At 46.5% G+C, this 20,182-nt stretch overlaps 1 protein-coding gene across 5 annotated transcripts in view; it reads right to left on the bottom strand.

Moving 5' to 3' along the window:
* The window catches only part of PDSS1 (decaprenyl diphosphate synthase subunit 1), a 49,483-nt gene extending 29,629 nt beyond the window's left edge, over window positions 1-19,854 (bottom strand). For 3 of the 5 annotated variants that reach the window (XM_054436606.2, XM_054436609.2, XM_054436607.2), the window contains exons 1-5: window positions 19,421-19,835; window positions 15,099-15,131; window positions 12,800-12,864; window positions 12,148-12,256; window positions 7,759-7,889 (exon numbers count right to left, since the gene is read on the bottom strand). In XM_054436606.2, coding sequence (XP_054292581.1) covers window positions 7,759-7,889; window positions 12,148-12,256; window positions 12,800-12,864; window positions 15,099-15,131; window positions 19,421-19,549 — 467 coding nt within the window. In that variant the 5' untranslated portion in view covers window positions 19,550-19,835. Of the gene's footprint in view, window positions 1-7,758; window positions 7,890-12,147; window positions 12,257-12,799; window positions 12,865-15,098; window positions 15,132-19,420 lie in introns of all 5 variants that reach the window. The other 2 variants (XM_054436605.2, XM_063669685.1) reach the window with 2 other exon arrangements.
* Window positions 19,855-20,182: the final 328 nt, after the last annotated feature.

Below are 20,182 nucleotides of genomic sequence, written 5' to 3'. Positions count from 1 at the left end.
TCATGCCTGTAATCCCAGCTCTTTGGGAAGCCGAGGCGGGAGGATCACCTGAGGTCAGGAGTTCGAGACCAGCCTGGCCAACATGACGAAACCACGTCTCTAGTAAAAATACAAAAATTAGCCAGGCATGGTAGTGGGTGCCTGTAATCCCGGCTACTCGGGAGGCTGAGGCGGTAGAATCGCTTGAACCTGGGAGGTGGAGGTTGCAGTGAGCCGAGACTTGCACCACTGTACTCCAGCCTGGGGGGTAGAGTGAGACTCTGTCTCCAAATAAACAAATAAATAGAATAAAAAATGTCACTTTGCATGGCTAAATTGTTGACTGATGAAATCAGGATGAAACTGAAATGTTATTTGGTACTGTAACACAGCCTCTATGTAGAATATACATCGTATTTCAGATGTTCCACAGTTTTACCTGATGTATTTTTTATACAGTTCAGCTTTAGTGTGTGTCAGCTTACATCTGGGAAATGCTGCCACTGCTTATTCATAACATGAGGGTGGGACAGATGGCCGAAATGCACAGATTACAGAAAAACCTCACGCTGTCCTTAAGATGACATCTCCAAAATGCCAAACTGAATCAAGCCTTAAAAAAACTGGGCACCATTTCTACTTCCTACTGTGAAACAGTGGTCACATTTTCCCGGGATCTGGGAGAGGTGCCAGGCAAGGTAGCATGGAAAACGAAGCCCCTGGTCTTGAGAGTTGGCTACGTCCTCTGTACTTCACACCTGTAAGAGTATGCTATGATTCAGCATGCCTCTCAGGACTTTTCTTTCCTCCTTCATTAGATTTAAAAAATTATCTTTTTTTTTTTTTTTGAGATGGAGTCTTGCTCTTTCGCCCAGGCTAGAGTGCAGGGGCGCAATCTTGACTCACTGCAACCTCCGCCTCCTTGTTTCAGTGATTCTTCTGCCTCAGCCTCCCAGGTAGCTGAGATTACATGCGTGTGCCACCACGCCCAGCTAATTTTTGTATTTTTAGTAGAGACAGGGTTTTGCCATGTTGGCAAGGCTGGTCTCAAACTCATGACCTCACATGATCCACCTGCCTTGGCCTCCCAGAGTGCTGGGATTACGTGAGCCACCGCACCCGGCCAAAACATTTTTTTTTAATAATGAAGAGTTTCAAACATACCTAAAAATAGATAGCCTAATATAATGACCCTACCAGTGAATCCTTTACGAGGTTTACATGTGGTTTTACAAAATATATTTTCCCTGTTCATACTAATATAAAATATGAAGTCTTAAATTGCAAGTAAACCCCCAGTGTGTAGGGAGGGATCTGTATCAAGGGTGCCTCCAATCTAAGGAATGGCAGAGTGCAGGGAGGAAGCCTGTGAGCTCCAACTTCTAGGCCATCCTCCCCAGCCACTGCTCATTCACCTTCTAAACCTAAAGAAACACATAAGGCTCAGAGTAAAGTCTGTCTCTCTTCAGTGGGAATTTTTTTAACTTGATCATAACAGTCATAGATTTGTTAGCATTTTAATGTCAAGAGAAAATAATTGGTATCTAAAAGCAGCAACCCCTGAATATTTTCAGATTTAGCTGTGGATATAATGGATGTCTGCAAAATTGCATCATAAATGGTGCAGGGTTCACACTATTGCTTATTTGCTTGCCACTGAAGGAGCAATTACAAGAGCTTCTGAATCTTGGGATATGTGGAGAGAGACCCCTATGATACCTGGATCTACAACTTATCCAGGTTGCTCTGTGCAGAGCTTCTCTATAGAGTCCAGGGTACTATGGACTAACCAGCATTCAGTTCTTTCAAATTGGGCATGGGTAAGGAAAGTGTAGGAGTGCCCAGGCGCAGTGGCTCATGCCTTTAATCTCAGCACTTTGGGAGGGGGAGACAGGTGGATCACTTGAGGTCAGGAGTTTAAGACTAGCCTGGCCAACATGATGAAATCCCGTCTCTACTAAAAATACAAACATTAGCTGGGCATGATGGTGCGTGCCTGTAATCCCAGCTACTTGGGAGGCTGAGGCAGAAGAATCGCTTGAACCTGGGAGGCAGAGGTTGCAGTGAGCTGAGATTGTGCCACTGCACTCCAGCCTGGGTGACAGAGCAAGACTCAAAAAAAAAAAAACAACAACAAAAACAACAAAAAAGTTTAGGAGTTGATTCCTTTGCAGACAGAATCAGCCTCATCCTGGCATGGAGGGTGCTGAAGAAGGTGCACACACCACAGTCACAAGCCCTGCAGCCCTCTTGCTCTCACTGAGGTTCTTATGCTTGACCTTGCACTCATGCATGAAATGATAACCATCTGCTCATCAAAATCTCCAGCTTAGTGGGTGTCCCTTACTGTAGAATGTACTTCAAAGATCCGTTTTAATAGTGATTACGGACATATCCAAAGTGCCATCTCCTAGGTCAAAGACAAAACCATTTCCTTGGGTAGCAATCTTCTTGCCTATCCCATAAACAGCAGCAGCAGTGGCTGGCTCAATGACACAGAACACACAGAAACCAGGAATGGCTCTACAGTTGCTAATGGCCTGACCTTTGGAATCACTGGAGCCAATCAGTGCTAAATGGCTGTTTTATTACAGTCTTTCCAGGGATAGGCTTTGGTAATTTCCTTAGTTTTTTATAGTGCTATAAAAGTTACCTCCTCTGAATATAGGATTGTTATCACACCTGGACTCTCAACCTGTTATCTACTGTGAAAACTGTGTCTTATAATTTGACCCTCTAAACATCTAGTTCAGCTTTGAAAACTGGACTAATGTAATCCAATGCCATCGTCTATTTGCAAAATTGATATCAACAGATCTCTGTACAGCACAACTTGGGTAGTCTGTTATCCTGATTGCTGGCAATGATATTCACTTCCTAGAACTAAAAGAGTTTCACACAGGAATGGATGGTGCCAAGATCCAGGTGCCAGTGATAACAGTGTCTTCAGTGAGGCAGCTGAGCAGGCTAGGTAGGTTTGGCTTGTCTGAGAAACATGCAGACATTATAACTGTGCTGCATTCAGTGAGTGAAGCAATTTTATAGAAATCTATCATAAAGCTCTTTTTCTTTTCTTTTTTTTTTTTTTTGAGACAGAGTCTCCCCCAGGCTGGAGTGCAGTGGCACAATCTCGGCTCACTGCAGCCTCCACCTCCTGGGTTCAAGCGATTCTCCTGCCCCAGCCTCCTGAGTAGCTGGGATTTATAGGCGTGTGTCACCACAACTGGCTAATTTTGTATTTTTCGTAGAGATGGGGTTTCACCATGTTGGCCAGGCTGGTCTCAAACTCCTGAACTCATGTGAACCACCCACCTTGGCCTCCCAAAGTGCTGGGATTACAGGCGTGAGCAACTGTGCCCAGCCCATAAAGCTCTTTTTTCATCTGGGTTCTTTAATAAAATGAGCTTGGGTTTTGCTGAGCTCTGTTGCAAGTTAGGTTCTCCAGGAGGCAGACTCTGAGATGAAGTTTAAAGGACAGGATGTTTATTCGGGATTATCCCTTGGGATTACTGACACCTGAGGGAGGGGGAGAGGAAACAGGACTGGGTAGCAGGGGAAGCTGAGCTGCAATCAACAGCCTGAAACGCCCTCTAGGGTGTGCAGGTAGAATGGCCCTTCATCTATCAGTCCCTGGATGTGGGTTGCCTCCCGAAGGGGCACAGCCTAAGGTGAGAGGACTCTTTGTAGCCAAGGCAATCCTTGAAGAGGCTAAGGAATGAAAGCCAACAGGTACCAACCATACCTGGTACAGCAGCTGAGGCAGAGTCGTGCACGGACGGGGGATCTGGGGGCATGTCTCAGGATCCACCACAACTCTGTTTTCTGGACATGTCAAGTCTGAGTCATCTGTTGTGTGGATTCCTACTTTCTCTACCCAGACACCATGGTTAGCAAGATTCAGACAGAAAACAAACACGGGGTCCTGAGCTTTTCAGGGCCCTACTTCCCTTTGAGAATAAACCGTAAGCCACAGAAATCCTTCCCCAGAAAAATCCAAATATACACAAAATTTTGCATACAACGTCAAGTTGTTTACAGACACCCCACAACTCCCGTGAACCTCAAGTTAAAAACTCCCCGTAATCTAGCAGGGAACATTTAATGGACAACTGAAAAGCTTAATAAAGGAAAATATAAAAATCAGTAAGTAGTAGTTTCTCCCTCTTGCTCTGTTTCTTAAGATATACCTTCTATCATTTATTAAAATCCCCTCCAAAGTTTTGTTTTAAAAATCCCCCATTTTTTTTGTTTTGTTTTTTTTTGAGACGGGGTCTCGCTCTGTTGCCAGGCTGGAGTGCAATGGCATGATCTCGGCTCACTGCAACCTCCACCTCCCGGGTTCAAGCGATTCTCTTGCCCCAGCCTCCGGAATAGCTGGGACGACAGGTGTGTGCCACCACGCCCAGCTAATTTTTTGTATTTTTAGTAGAGACAGGGTTTCACTGTGTTAGCCAGAATGGTCTTGATCTCCTGACCTTGTGACCCACCTGCCTCAGCCTCCCAAAGTGCTGGGATTACAGGCATGAGCCACTGCACCTGGCAAAAATCCCCAATTTAATACATAACTCAGAAGAAGAAAAAAAAAAAAAAAAAAACACAGTACCTGATAAGCCTCCTAAGAGCCACTAAACTTTGATTGTCAAAGGTTTAAAATAGTCTCCCTCCATTATGACATCACCAACAAGCGAGCCTGTCAGGTTCACTGTCAGGTTCACTGATCTGGAGCTACTGAGGCTGGAGAGGCTCTCTTGGCACTGAACATGGATGGTGCTGCTCCTGAATCTTTAGCTGCCATTTCCCCCTACTGTCCTAAGCCTTTCTCAGCAAAAGCAAAATCACAAATGGCCCAGCTCTCCAGAAGCCTCGTCCCTTCTTCTTAAGTGGTATGGAAATAATACCTACATATTTAGTCCTTTAAGTGCCCGATCCAGAAGAGTCCACAGAAAGCAAGTATTGTCAGGAAGTTGGGGCTTGGAGAGCAGAATTGCTAGGGTACTGTACCACCCAAACCCACGCCACAACCCATGCCAGACACTGTCCCCATGCCAGACACTTGTCCCCATGCCAGACTTGTTCCCATGCCAGACACTGTCTCTGCACTGTGACTTTCCTAAGCCCTGCTCCAATCACTCATAGGGAGAATGAGGCTGCAGCTCAGACATTCCCTGGAGAGGGCAGTAGTGACCTTACTATTTAAACTAGCAATGGCTTTTGTTATATTCTCCCATGTTTTCTGCAACTAACAATTTATATAGTTTCCATAAGGCAGACTGAAAAAACTTCAAATTGGCCGGGCGCAGTGGCTCACACCTGTAATCCCAGCACTTTGGGAGGCCAAGGCCGGTGGATCACCTGAGGCCAGGTGTTCGAGACCAACCTGGCCAACATGGCGAAACCCTATCTCTACTAAAAACACAAAATTGGCTGGGCATGGTAGCGTGCGTCTGTAATCCCAGCTACTTGGGAGGCTGAGGCAGGAGAATTGCTTGAACCCAGGAGGTGGAAGTTGCAGTGAGCTGAGACTGCGCCATTGCACTCCAGCCTGGGCGACAGAGCGAGACTCCAACTCAAAAAAAAAAAAAGAAAAAGAAAAAGAAAAACTTCCAATTATGGGGACAGTGGGTGATAGTACTTAGAGCAGTAAAAAAAAAAAAATTTCCTTCCCATGTTTGTTTCTGAGAGCAATAAACTGTATTACATATTAAGAGAGAAATTAAAAATATAAACACATTCTCTAGACCAGTGATTCTCAACCAGGGGCGATTCTGCACTGCGTGGGACCATGGGACATTTGGCAGTGTCTGGAGGCATTTTTGATTGTTACCAACTTGGGGGCATCTAGTGGGTAGAGCCAGCGATGCTGCTAAACATCCTGTAATGCACATGGCAGCCCCCAGTGACCCCCAACAAAGAACAATTTGGCCCAAAATTTCAACAGTCCCGAGGCTGTGGAACTCTGCTCTGGACTGCAGGAGATGTTATTTCAAGTTTGGCTCAGAGGGAGCGTTTTTGCTGCTCTGCCTTCTGGTAAAGTGAAAGTGGTCCTGACGATGGTTAAAGGTCAATGCCAGAGATTTCACTGCTTGCTACAAATATACTGTGAGCTCTTTGAAAAGCCCAGCTAAAGTGGCAGCCAGCCCTGGCCATGGCAGGATGTGCTGGACAAGGCAGGGCCAGCAGCCACTAAGAAGCAATATCTGACACTCATTCTTACAGCGTCATTAAATTCAGTGCTAACAAATCTTAGGCATTCCTTAAATATCTACTGAGAAGGGGAAACATAATACAAATGTTCAACACTAGGGAGATATATTAGTATATTACGGTCTACTGGAATTTCCATCAATAGATTATATGATGTAATTGTGAAGACATTTCATTAATTTATTTTAAAAACTTTTTTTTTTGAGACTGAGTCCACGCAACAGATAACTCAGACTTGACAAGTCCAGAAAACAGAGTTGTGGTGGATTCTGAGACATGTCCCCAGATCCCCCGTCCGTGCACGACTCTGCCTCAGCTGCTGTACCAGGTATGGTTGGTACCTGTTGGCTTTCATTCCTTAGCCTCTTCAAGGATTGCCTTGGCTACAAAGAGTCCTCTCACCTTAGGCTGTGCCCCTTCGGGAGGCAACCCACATCCAGGGACTGATAGATGAAGGGCCATTCTACCTGCACACCCTAGAGGGCGTTTCAGGCTGTTGATTGCAGCTCAGCTTCCCCTGCTACCCAGTCCTGTTTCCTCTCCCCCTCCCTCAGGTGTCAGTAATCCCAAGGGATAATCCCGAATAAACATCCTGTCCTTTAAACTTCATCTCAGAGTCTGCCTCCTGGAGAACCTAACTTGCAACAGAGCTCAGCAAAACCCAAGCTCATTTTATTAAAGAACCCAGATGAAAAAAGAGCTTTATGGGCTGGGCACAGTTGCTCACGCCTGTAATCCCAGCACTTTGGGAGGCCAAGGTGGGTGGATCACATGAGTTCAGGAGTTTGAGACCTGCCTGGCCAACATGGTGAAACCCCATCTCTACGAAAAATACAAAAAAAAAAAAAATTAGCTGGGCATGGTGGCTCATACCTTGAGACCACAACCTGGCTAACACGGTGAAATCCCGTCTCTACTAAAAATACAAAAAATTAGCGGGGCACAGTGGCAGGCATCTGTAGTCCCAGCTACTCGGGAGGCTGAGGCAGGAGAATGGTGTGAACCCAGAAGGCAGAGCTTCCAGTGAGCCGAGATCGCGCCACTGCACTCCACCCTGGGCGACAGAGCAAGACTCCGTCTCAAAAAAAAAAAGGTGCCAGACTAGATTCCAGAGTGACTTTAGTGACTTAAAGTCAGAATCTAAACATCACAAAGTGAATTTTTAGGTACATGCTACTTTTTTTTTTTAAGACAAGAGTCTCGCTCTGTCGCCCAGGCTGGAGTGCAATGGCGTGATCTCAGCTCACTGCAACCTCCGCCTCCCAGATTCAAACGATTCTCCTGCCTCAGCCTCCCAACTAGCTGGAATTACAGGCACCTGCCACCACGCCCGGCTAATTTTTTTTTGTATTTTTAGTAGAGACGGGGTCTCACCACGTTGGCCAGGCTGGTCTCAAACTCCTGATCTCACGATCCGCCCGCCTCAGGCTCCCAGAATGCTGGGATTATAGGCATGAGCCACCACGTCCAGCCAGTATATGCTAATTCTTAAATGGGAAATGAAACAGTAAGTAACCTTGGGAAGAAAGACTTCCCAAATATAAAAACAAGAAAGGAATGAAAAAAAGAGCTCACCGGGAGTTGTTATGATGAATATTGCATGCTCGGGCCATTAGCGCCACGATAATTGGTCGAAAGGCTTTCCCTTTTCCATCAAAGTAGTACTCAGACATTTCCTTAAGTTCTGATGTTGATATAAGCAGTTCCTGAAATAAAGTTTCTCTGTGTCACAATGGCATCAAAACTGCACAGAAAGCCAACAGGATTTCTTTTTTTTCTTTTTTTTTTTTTTTTTGAGACGGAGTTTCGCTCTTGTTTCCCAGACTGGAGTGCAATGGCACAATCTCAGCTCACTGCAACCTCTGCCTCCCGGGTTCATGCGATTCTCCTGCCTCAGCCTCCCAAGTAGCAGGGATTACAAGCACCCGCCACAACGCCTGGCTAATTTTTTGTATTTTTAGTAGAGACGGGGCTTTACCATGTTGGCCAGGCTGGTCTCAAACTCCTGACATCAGGTAATCTACCTGCCTCGGCCTCCCAAAGTGTTGGGATTACAGGCGTGAGCCATCGCACCTGGCCAGGATTTCTTCTACAAAACTTTGGTTTGATTTAAGTGTATTCATTTCAATTGAGAAATTCAACACTCCGTGGGCAAGGCTCCCACAGTGCAGGGCCATCTACCTGGCTGTCCTGCAGGCTAGAACATACACAATGCTTGGATCAGCCCCGAGTGGCCTCAGTGCTAGAACAGGCACTCCCACCTGCCCCCGCTGACAGCATCAGACACCAGATGACTCCAAGAGACAGCAGGAGGGGGAAGAAAGCACTAGGTGGCTAAGGGACTCTGGGCTCATTGACAGCTGGACAGCGAAAGGAACAGGGGCTGGTTCGCAGCTTGAAAGATGGAGGTGGGAAGAGAAAGATGGGGAAGGTGGAAGCCAGTGGCCGTCGGGAGCCTGTGAAGCAGGTCACGGGGGTGGGGTGTCCTGGGTAGAGCGGCGAAGTTGTTTTTTTAAATTTTTTATTTTAATTTTTTTAGAGACAAGGTCTTGCTCTGTCACCCAGGCCTCAGGGCAGTGGCACGATCATAACTCACTGCAGCCTCAAACTCCTAGGGGCAAAGCTGTTTACGAGGGGCAGGAACATAGTAAGACCACAGCCAAGGAGGAGAAGCAGGGCTCAGTCCATCCGGCTTGGCCTTTACTTGGCAAAAGACATTTTGAGGGTTCACAGAGGCCCATGTAAGCGCATAGAGCCCATATAAGGCATGGGCTGCCAGATTATAAGGAGCCTACAACTGAACTGGAGAGAGAAACATTTTGCAAATATGAAACAATCAATGACAAATACAGTGGTAGCATGAACAATGCTGTACATTAAATACATTAAAAGTTCAGGGAAGGAAGAGATCAGTGCAGGCTAGAAAAACCGAGTATTTCATGGAGGAGATGGGCTTTGATGTGGGATCAGAAGCCTAAACAGGGTTCTGATTCACAAAGAGGACGAGAGCCTTCCAGCTGACGGGTGTGTGTCGCTTGTATCTGCCACTCCAGGACTAAGTCAGAGTTTATCACCTGGACGCAGTGGGAGTCAATGAACCTCAGCATGGCACAAGTGAACACAACAAAGTGGGCCGATCGTTAATTCAGTAAATTACCGACTTAGTGCCAGGTACTGTAACAGACACAGAGGTCACAAAGGTTAAGTAAGACAAGCCTTGCCTACAAGGAGCTCAGGGTCTAGATGGGGAGAAGTAAAACGATCATTGCCGTTGACACAATACAGTGTGATGGGTGTGGTGCTGTCACCCAGGTAAGCCATCACCTCGAAAGCTGAGACAGGCAGGAGAAGAGCACGAATGAAAGGACCACGGGCATGGAATTGCCTGGTCTGGGGCAGTGGGGACTGACAAGAGGCAGACTAGAAGGACATAGAGGGGAAGGAGAGGAACAAGTCCTGGGTTCTTCCCAGGTTCCCCAAAGAACAGGAAAACAGCAGAACAAACAACTCGTGGGGGAAAAGTAGAGTCTCAGCTGAGTTAAGCCTGAGACCGTCATGGCCGCCCCATGGCGTTCCTGGTGAGCAGTTAGCTACCTGGGTGTGGGAGATGTGATTCAACCTGGAGTAGTGATATTATTTGGGAGACGTAAGTATGGATACAGGTATATAAGGAAGAGAGAGAGGAGGGGGCCCACAGAACCCCAGGGAATGGCAAAATTAAAGGAAGTGAGCTGGAGGTGATGAACCGAAGAACAGCCTCAGGATAAGGAGGGGGAAGAAAGTGCAGAGTCAAGGGAACCATGTTTCAAGGAGGGGTTACAGTCAATAGTGCCCGATGGTCAGAAAACCAGGAAGTGTCTGTTACAGTAGATAGCTAGTCAGGCATGAGCAGGGCAGGAGAGGGCTCCCCCACCCACAACAGGGAGGCGACCATCACGTGATGGTCAGGCAGTTGTTAACTGTGTGGCTAAAATACTAATTGGTCACAGCTGGTGCCAAGGGACAGCAGTCTCTCAATAGATACAAAAACCTGAAACTGGTGATCAGCTTCCCAATAAGATCTCAAGAGTTGGGTGAGTCGGCTCAACCATGCACACTAAGAGGCAAAATGGCAGAGCTTAATTGGTATATTAAGTCTTTCTAGGAACACTGGGACTGGTATGGGAAGAATGCCTCAAGTGAGCATGCGCAAAACTCCGGTAAACACACTGAGCATGCTCCCCTCCTCAACCCTGGTGGGCCACTGTGCATGCGGGCAGCCCACCCCAAGGAAAGAATCCAGGGAGATGGGATGCAAGTCCCTGGCAGTATGCCAACATCTAAAACCCAAATTCCAAGGTCAAACCACACACTTTCTCTCAGGTCACCAGCTTGGCCCTCTTCCAAGTGTACTTTACTTCCTTCCCTTCCTACTCTACACTTTATAATAAACTTTCTCTCCTGCTCTAAAACTTGCCTCCGTCTTTCCTTCTGCCTTAGGCCCCTCAGTCGAATTCTTTCTTCTGAGGAGGCAAGAATTGAGGTTGCTGCAGACCTGTACAGATTGCTGCTAGTAACACATCTATTGGATTTAGCACACGGAAGCTATCAGTGACCCAAGCAAAACCAGCTTCAGAGGAGAGGCTGGAAAGGGGGCCCTAGTGCAATAGTGGAGGGAACATGAAGGTGCTGGAGAAAGGCAGAGGGCAGGGGATACTGTGAGGAAAGGGAGGGAGTGAAGCACTGGGTCAGTGGACGGGCCTTTTAAAAACGCAGGTGAAGAAACTGAACACCCAATGGATATGGAAGAGACCATGCCAATGAAAGTTTGCAGACAGAGGGAGAGGCCATGTCTGGGGGAGTTCCTAAGGAACTGGGAAGGTTGGCTAAGGGACTGCCCCTAAAGAGGGAAGGGACATGACTTCCACGGGTGGGAGGAGAGCAGGCAATCGCCAGAGAAGGCGCAGGCAAGCTGGCCAATTGCGACAGAGCAGGAGCTGAAGGAGTTCTTCCTCCACAGCCCCTACTGTCTGTGAAACAGGAAGTGGTGTCCTCCCAAAGTGCTAGGATTATAGGTGTGAGCCACCGCACCCAGCCAATTTTTTTCTAAAGACAGAAAAAATGTCTTGCTCTCTCACTCAGGCTGGAGTGCAATGGCGGGATCATGGCTCACTGCAGCCTCAAACTCCCGGGCTTAAGCAGTCCTCTTGCTTTGGCCTCCTAAATTGGTGGGATTACAGGCACGGGCCATGGTGTCCAACCACGTGAGGTTGGGAACTACTGAAAGTTTTCAGGAAAAAGAGTTGAATGAAGAAAGCCATATCTGGGGCAGACTGGCAATGACATTCAGAATTAGATAAGGAAGAGACAGCTGGAGTCACTGGGAGGTGGTGGGTTTTAAGAAGAAAGGTGAGATAACTCATTGGACAAGCATGAGCTACCTGGACCATTTTTTTTCTTCAGGTTCCCAACCCTGCCATAACCTCTTTCTGGACATAAATACATATTGCATTCTTCATATTGCCTGGCACTGGGTCATATGTATTCTTGCTCAAGAAACATTTGAAACTTGACCATACGTGAATCAAGATTGCAAACTGCATTGTACAGATCTGAAAACCTGCATTGTTTTTTTGTAATCCCAGCACTTTGGGAGGCCAAGGCGGGTAGGTCACCTGAGGTCAGGAGTTCAAGACCAGCCTGGCCAACATGGCAAAACCCCGTCTCCACTAAAAATACAAAAATTACCCAGGTGTGATGGCGCACGCCTATAATCTCAGCTACTCAGGAGGCTGAGGCAGGAGAATTGCATGAACCCAGGAGGCGAGGGTTGCAGTGAGCTTAGATTGCACCACTGCACTCAAGCCTGGGAGACAGAGTGAGACTCCAGCTCAAACAAAAATAATAATTATAAGAATAAAAAATAAAATTTTAGTAAGTTTTGGTAAGCTAAAACATTACATCACAGCAGAATAAAAAACTCACCTTTCTAATGTCCTCATACAGACCTTTCAAGTCTCTCCAACCGAGTTTGAAAGGATCGGTGTATTTTTCACCACTGTGTGTTTTACTGTCTGAGGTTGTGTGATGAAACCTGGGACATGCAAAAATGCACATGACTTCATTTTCAAGTAAGTTTTATATACATATATATTTAGTAGATTCAGATATGGAAAATTCAGCCCAAATATTTGCTAGAAATTAATCATGAATCTGAAAAGGTCATTATAATTTGGAAAAACATACAGAATTCCGTTCTTGCTAAATGACAGATCAATAGATCACTTTTATAAATAGGACCTTGAGAACCCACAAAATCAAAGATAAACTAAACTATGTTCATTGTGTTCTGGGTTGAGCTCAAACTTTATTACATTCCTGTTTTTTGAACAGGCAGAGATCTACAATTTAGAATAGAAATTTACAGGCAATATAATTAATAATTTTAGGCCAGGTGCTTATGTCTGCAATCCCAGCACTTTGGGAAGCTGAGGGTGGGAGGAACGCTTGAGGCCAGCAGTTCAAGACCAGCCTGGGCAACATAGTGAGCTCCCCATCACTACAAAAAAAATTTTTAAATAACAATAAATTTAAAAATGGATAATTTTAGTAGTTGCAGTATGGACTGTAAACTTACCGTGATATACTATATACATTTGGACAGGCAGATGTTAAATGCTTCACAAGATTAATATAGGGTATCTATAAAATAAAAATGTCAAGAAACCTGTAAGAATATTCCTGAAAAACTGTAACAATGGATGATAAAATCCCCATAATTATAATCTTTATCTTCTAATCACCCATTTATAGGTAGATTGCAAACTTTAGAGGAAGAATAATTTAAAAAGTTTCCTTTTGTTATTACAAAATACTTGTCATTGCAGAAAACACAAGAAAAAAGGAGAAAATAAAAACCATCTTCAGTCCATCCCTTCCCCCAAAGAAAGCCAATTTCCATATTCATATCTATCTTTCCAGACCTGAAAATTCGTTTTAAACAACTTCCTTCCATTTAACTAAGACTGGTCAGAGGAAAAAGATTTCAGTAGCAAGGAAGGAATTTATATTTATACAAACACTGTCTATTTTAAGTTCTTGTTCCTCAACATACTTTGGAAATGGTACTTTTGGATAAATATTGTCAAAAAAACCAACCCACCTCAGGACATTTTGATATTACACATGGGAGAACAGAGTTTGAAAGCACATAAATCAGGGTGTTAAAAGTAGTTATTCTGGAATGAAGCGGATTGTGGGGGTGTTTTGTTTTATTCCTTCTTTTGGTAGATATTTTCTGATTCTTCTCTAATGAACATGTATCGCTCTAGCCATATTAAAATGACAATGAAGGTTGACTTTGCCAGGCACCAGTCAAAGGAGTTGGCCTGAGTTTCATTCTTTCCCCCACAGCATTACATATTCATTAAACCAGTAAGAACTTTCATCATGTCCCAGGCAATTACAATGTAACAAGAAAACAAAGTGACAATCCTCCCTCATGCTTTATATGACAACCATTATATGACAACCTATGTCTTTCAGTCTACATGGGTAATTAATTCATATGAGTTCAGTATTTTATTATAATACTTATAAATAAGGGCATCTTAATGGAAGAGTAAAACTTCTTCAGTAAGAGACTTAATAATTATTATCAGGTCTCTAGTAATAGTTACTATTATTAGAAATTCTGAGCAAAAGTGATCCACCTGCCGCAGCCTCCCCAAGTGCTGGAATTACAGGTGTGAGTCACTGCACTTGACCAAATAACTATGATTAGTTATAATAACTAACTGAACTATTCTAACTGAATAACTAAAAAGTTATTTAGTTAGAGACGTCTAATCTGGGTTGAAGGATTAAAATTACATAGCTAATTAATACAGGGGACGCTTTTTACCACCAAGTGGCCTAACAATTATTAGTAGCATGGACTTTGGAAGACAGATCTCAGTTCAAATCTCAACATTTGTGTTACCTTGTGATGTCTTTCTGATAATACCTACTCATGGAGAGAGGTGGAGATTAATTTAGAGAGCATATGTAAAGCTCTTAGCTCAGAGCCTAGTACACAGTACGCATTTAATATAGTATCTATTCAATCAAGCTACTATTTTCTGCTTTAAAAGTACTTTAGAGCAGTTTTCCAAAGGGAGGTTAGAGGTGCTCAGAAAAGCAGTGAAGAATGAAAAGAGAGGGGCAACAGTCATTTTCTAATTCCGATTTTGTTCCTTACCTTTCCCTCATACACTCTCTGAAAGTCAACCTTGCCTCTCATGAATTTACTTTTATTTTATTTTTCCAGGCTGGAGTGCAGTGGTGCAATCATAGCTCACTGCAGCCTCAATCTCCTGGGCTCAAGCTATCTTCCCACCTCAGCCTACTGAGTAGCTGGGACTACAGGAACATGCCACAATGCGTAGCTGATTTTTAGAAATGAGGTGTATTAGTACGTTTTCACATTGCTATAAAGAAATACCCAAGACTGGGTAATTTATAAAAGAAAGAGGTGTAATTGACTCACAGTTCTAAACGGCTAGGGAGGCCTCAAGAAACTTACAATCATGGCAGAAGGAAAAGGGAAAGCAAGGCACCTCCTTCACTAGGCAGCAGGGAGGAGAATGAACACAGAAGGAACTACCAATCACTTATAAAACCATCAGATCTCATAAGAATTCACTATAACAAGAACAGCATGGGGGAATCCACCCCCAGGATCCAATTACCTCCACATAGGCCCTCCTTTGACACATGGGGATTAAAATTCGAGATGAGATTTGGGTAGAGACACAGAACCAACCATATCGTTCTGCCCCTTGCTCCTCCCAAATCTCATATCCTCATTTTTCAAAACCAATCATTCCTTCCAAACAGTCCCCAAAAGTCTTAACTCATTGTAGCATTAACTCAAAAGTCCAAGTCCAAAATCTTACCTGAGACAAGTCAAGTCCCTTCCGCCTATGAACCTGTAAAATCAAAAACAAGTTAGTTACATCCAAGATACAATGGGGGGTACAGGCGTTGGTTCAATGTTCCCATTCCAAATGGTAGAAACTGGCCAAAACGAAAGGGCTTACAGGCCTCATGCAAGTCCAAACCCAGCAGGGCAGTCATTACTTAAAGCTCCAAAATGATCTTTGACTCCATGTCTCACATCTAGGTCACACTGATGCAAAGGGTGGGCTCCCAAGAACTTGGGTGGCTCTGCCTCTGTGGCTTTGCAGGGTTCAACCCCCACTGCTATTCTCATGGGCTGGCATTGAGTGCCTGCAGCTTTTCCAGGTGCACAGTGGAAGCTGTTGGTGGATCTACCATTCTGGAGTCTAGAGGATGGTGGCCCTCTTTTCACAGCTCCATTAGGCAGTGCCCCAGCGGGGACTCTGTGTGTGGGCTGCAACCCCACATTTCCTTTCTGCACTGGCCTAGCAGAGGTTCTCCATGAGGGTTCTCCCCCCTTCAGCAGACTTCTGCCTGGGCATTGAGGTGTTTCCATACATCCTGTGAAATCTAGGCAGAGGTTCCCAAATTGTTGTCTTCTGTGCACCTTGCAGGCTCAACAGCACATGGAAGCCACCAAGGCTTGGGGCTTATACCCTCTGAAGCAATGGCCCAAGCTGTACATTGGCCCCTTTTAGCTACAGCTGGGAAGCAGGGCACCAAGTCCCAAGGCTGCTCTTGCACAGAGCAGCAGGGCCCTGGGCCCAGCCCATGAATCCATTTTTCCCTCCTAGGCCTCCTGGCTTGTGATGGGAGGGGCTGCAGAGAAGGTCTCTGACATGCTCTGGAGACATTTTCCCCATTCTCTTGGCTATTAACATTCGGCTCCTTGTTACTTATGCAAATGTCTGCAGCCAGCTTGAATTCCTCCCCAGAAAATTCTTTTCTATCACATCTTCAGGCTGCAAATTTTCCAAACGTTTATGCTCTGCTTCCCCTTTAAATTTAAGTTCCAATTTCAGATCATCTCTCTCAGGCTCAAAGTTCCACAGATCTCTAGGGTGGGGCAAAATGCCGCCAGTCTCTTTGCTAAAGCATAGCAAGAGTGACCTTTGTCCAGTTCCCAGGAAGCTCCTCATCTCCATCTGAGACCACCTCAGCCTGGACTTCATTGTCCATATCACTTTCAGCATTTTGGTCAAAGCCATTCAACAAGACTCTAGGAATTTCCAAACTTTCCTACATCTTCCTTTCTTCTTCTGAGCCCTCCAAACTATTCCAACCTCTGCTTGTTACCCAGTTCCAAAGTAATTTCCACATTCTCAGGTATCTTATATCAATGCCAACTACTTTGGTACCAATTATCTGTATTGGTCCGTTCTCACATTGCTATAAAGAAATTACCCATGAGTGGGCAATTTATGATTATAGGAAAGAGGTTTAATTGACTCACAGTTCTGAATGGCTGGGGAGGCCTCAGAAACTTACAATCATGGTGGAAGAAGAAGGAGAAACAAGCACCTTCTTCACAAGGTGACAGGAGAGAGAATGAACACAGGAGGAACTATCAAACACTTATAAAACCATCAGATCTTGTGAGAACTCCCTATCATAAGAACAGCATGGGGGAATCCACCCCCATGATCCAATTACCTCCACCTGGTCCCTCCCTTGACCTTCCCTGGTCCCAAATGTAATTGGGGATTACAATTTGAGATAGATGTGGGTGAGCACACAGAGCCAAACCATATCAGGAGGTCTCACTAAGTTGCCCAGGCTGGTCTCGAACTCCTGAGCTAAAGCGATTCTCCTGCCTCCGCCTCCCAAAGTGTTGGGATTACAGGCGTGAGTCACCACGCTCAGCCAAAGAGAAAGCACTGGGTAAGAATCAAATACATGGCCATGTGCCAATCCTCAAGTGAGGGGGTGGGGGGATTGCTTGAGTCCAAGAGTTCAAGACCAATACAGAAAGTCCCTGTCTCTAAAAAAAAAAATTAAAAAAAAAAAATCAAAGATATACTGAGAAGTGATTTGGCACAATCACATGCACACTGGTTTTTATCCTATTACAATATTTGTTCACACTACTAGTGAAGTCAGAAGAATGTACATCCATTACGAGGTAGTACAACTCTGGTGGAGAGCAAGATGTGGCTTAATTATTGCTGCTCTTTGTCCCTGTGGCTTAGTTATTGTAGTTCTGTATCCCCAAGGACTATCAGGCCCTAAGAGACTTGAAGTAACCAAAACACACATGCTTGAGGCAGACACCAGAATGCTAACATATTAATGTATAGTGAAAAGCATCACTGACACACACATCAGAAATACATGGTCTTGGCATCATGAGTCCACACAATCCCTCCTTGTTGTCATTCGGGCAGACAGGGAGGCCATAAAGCATATTCTCTCCAGAAAAGCACACTTTCCCTGGCTAAGGTTGCTTGGTGGGCATGAAATTTTTTTAAAAAGAAGTGTCAGGCCAGGCGTGGTGGCTCATGCCTGTAATCCCAGCACTTTGGGAGGCCGAGGAGGGGGCGGATCACTTGAGGTCAGGAGTTCCAGACCAGCCTGGGCAACATGGCGAAACGCGGTCTCTACTAAAAACACAAAAACTAGCTGGGCGTGGTGGTGTACGCCTGTAATCCCAGCTACTTGGGAGTCTGCAGCAGGAGAATCGCTTGAACCTGGGAGGTGGAGGTTGCAGTGAGCCGAGATTCCGCCACCGCACTCCAGCCTGGGTGACAGAGTGAGACTCTGCGTCAAAAAAAAAAAAAAGAAGAAGCATGTAGTGGCATAAGAGGGTGGATGCACCCATCTCTTCAAATACTGGCTTCATCTGTGGAACTAGAAATATCTGAAGTCTGGAGAGAACAGTCCTGAAATGGATCACAGCAAAGCCCACCTTCCTCCTCTAAGCCTCTTTTCCCACGTGCCCCTCACCCCCCATATTCTGTTCTCTTTACTGTCTAGCGTTGTCTAGTTGCCCAGCTGCCATTTGGTCTCCAAATGTCTTTTTTGCTTTAGATTTTTTAGAGATAGGGTCTCACACTGTTGCCCAGGCTGGAGTGCATTGGCACTATCATAATAAACAGCTCACTGTAATCTTGAACTCCTGGAATCGAACGATCCTCCTCCCTCAGCCTCCTGAGTAGCTAGAACTACAGGCATGCACCACCCCACCTGGTGAATTTTTTCTATTTTTTGTAGAGACAGAGTCTCGCTATGTTGCCTAGGCTGGTCCCAAACTCCTGGCCTCAACCGATTCTCCCACCTCAGCCTCCCAAAGTGCTGGGATTACAGGTGTGAGCCAGTGCACCTGGCCCAAGCCTTGTTTTGGATAATTTGTGATATGCATCCACTTTGGTACAAAGTAGATATTTATAAGTGTTATATATTTCATACTGGGAAATGATGTTTGATGAGAACACGGACACATAAAGTATACCAAATCTGAATTAAAAGAGTACTAAATTCAAATAAACTTAAATAACAGTGAGTCCATAGATTTTGCACGGTTATGCTAATAGCATGGGCCTACCCCATGGCACACTGAGAATCATTACAAAGCGCAGAAGGGCTCACAGTGTCCATTTACAGGGGCTAAACCGACCAGAAAGGGAGAAAAAGGAGATTGGAACCCAAAGGCAGCAGAAGAGACCCTGAAAGAATGGGCTATCGCTGAGATTCCGACTTTAGATGACTCCAGGGTTTCTCTCCTCCTGACAGCCTCGGGCCTTTCTCCTTCCAGTGTCATTCCAGCCCCATCCAGGTGTGCTCTCCTCCCGAAGCCACTGCTGGACAACTAAGGTCCGGTCCACCCTAGCACCAGCCCTGCATTCTCCACAAGACCTTTTCGGACTATTCCGAGGACGATTCGATCCTCCATTTCTCGGAGAGAGCTCTGAGCACCTTTGGCTCTAAAATTTCAGGCAAGATCCGTCTTCCTCCAACTCCAAAGTAAATAGCTGCAGTCGCTCTCCAGGCTTAGCCTTGTCCATATAGTAGTGGTCAATCTGATCGCTCCTGCGCTTTCCCCAGGACACGGCTCCCACCGCTTTCTCCACCCCCACAAAAGCTCCCGGGGTCCCCAGGACACCGCTTTCTGCAACCCCGTGTAGGGGACGCCCCTACTTCAGTCCAACGCGCGGCTCCGTCCCACTGCGGGCACCCCTCCGCACCGGAGTCCCACCCCGGAGCTACCCCGTGAGCCCCCGCGTCGCGACGCACGTGCTCCCCGCTCCCATTCATTCCGCCCACTGCTGTCATTGGAGCCGTGACCTCTGAGCCCCGCCGGACGCGCGCCTCCCAACCTCACCTGCGCGCGGACGTCGGCAGCTGCACGCGACCCCGGCGGTCCCGCAAGGCCGGGGGAGCCTGGCCCGGGGCTCCGCGCCGCCGGCCTCCAGGAGCAGCCGCGCCGCCACCGCCACCAGCGCGAGGCCATGGTCGGAGTCTGAAAGTGGCGGCAGGGCGGCAGCTCCGCCTCTGGCCCGCGAGCCTCCTCCCGGGACCCGGAGCCGGAAACCTGGCACAGGAAGCGCTTCGGCCACGCCCGGGCGCGCGGTTCGCTCTTCCCCGCGTGCGGTCCGGCTGCCGGGCGCGGAGACTTCTGGTGCCTGCCCGTTCGCAGCCAACGGGGACGGCGGCAGCTCCCGGGAGGCGACGGGGCAGGGGCGTGCGGAGACCTGGTCTGGGGACCCCGAGCGTGACCTTCCCCGGGGCGAGCCTCCTATCCCCACCCCTTCCCGGAAGCTGTGCAGGGGTACTGGCCACGCCTGCAGTCATAGCAAAAAATGTCCCTCTGGGGACCTTTTATTAGCAAGAAATAGTACCGCACGTCACCCTTGCAGCCACTAACTCTTTTGTTCTGCGTGTTTAGGCAGAAACATAAGAGAATCTGGTTCCCGCTCCGCAGCCTAAGCCGGAGGCGGCGGTTTCCGCTGCTGCTTCCCTTGGCAGTGACCTGCCACGCCCTGGTCGGCTGCCTTTTGCAATCTGTTCTTGAAGGAAGTTCCAGCCCATCGCATCTTCCTAGGAACAAGTCCAACCACGATCAGGGTTGTTGTGAAATAGGAGC

Source organism: Pongo pygmaeus, chromosome 8, assembly GCF_028885625.2.
Source record: "Pongo pygmaeus isolate AG05252 chromosome 8, NHGRI_mPonPyg2-v2.0_pri, whole genome shotgun sequence".
NCBI lineage: Eukaryota > Metazoa > Chordata > Mammalia > Primates > Hominidae > Pongo > Pongo pygmaeus.
This window is presented reverse-complemented; position numbering and strand designations above follow the sequence as displayed.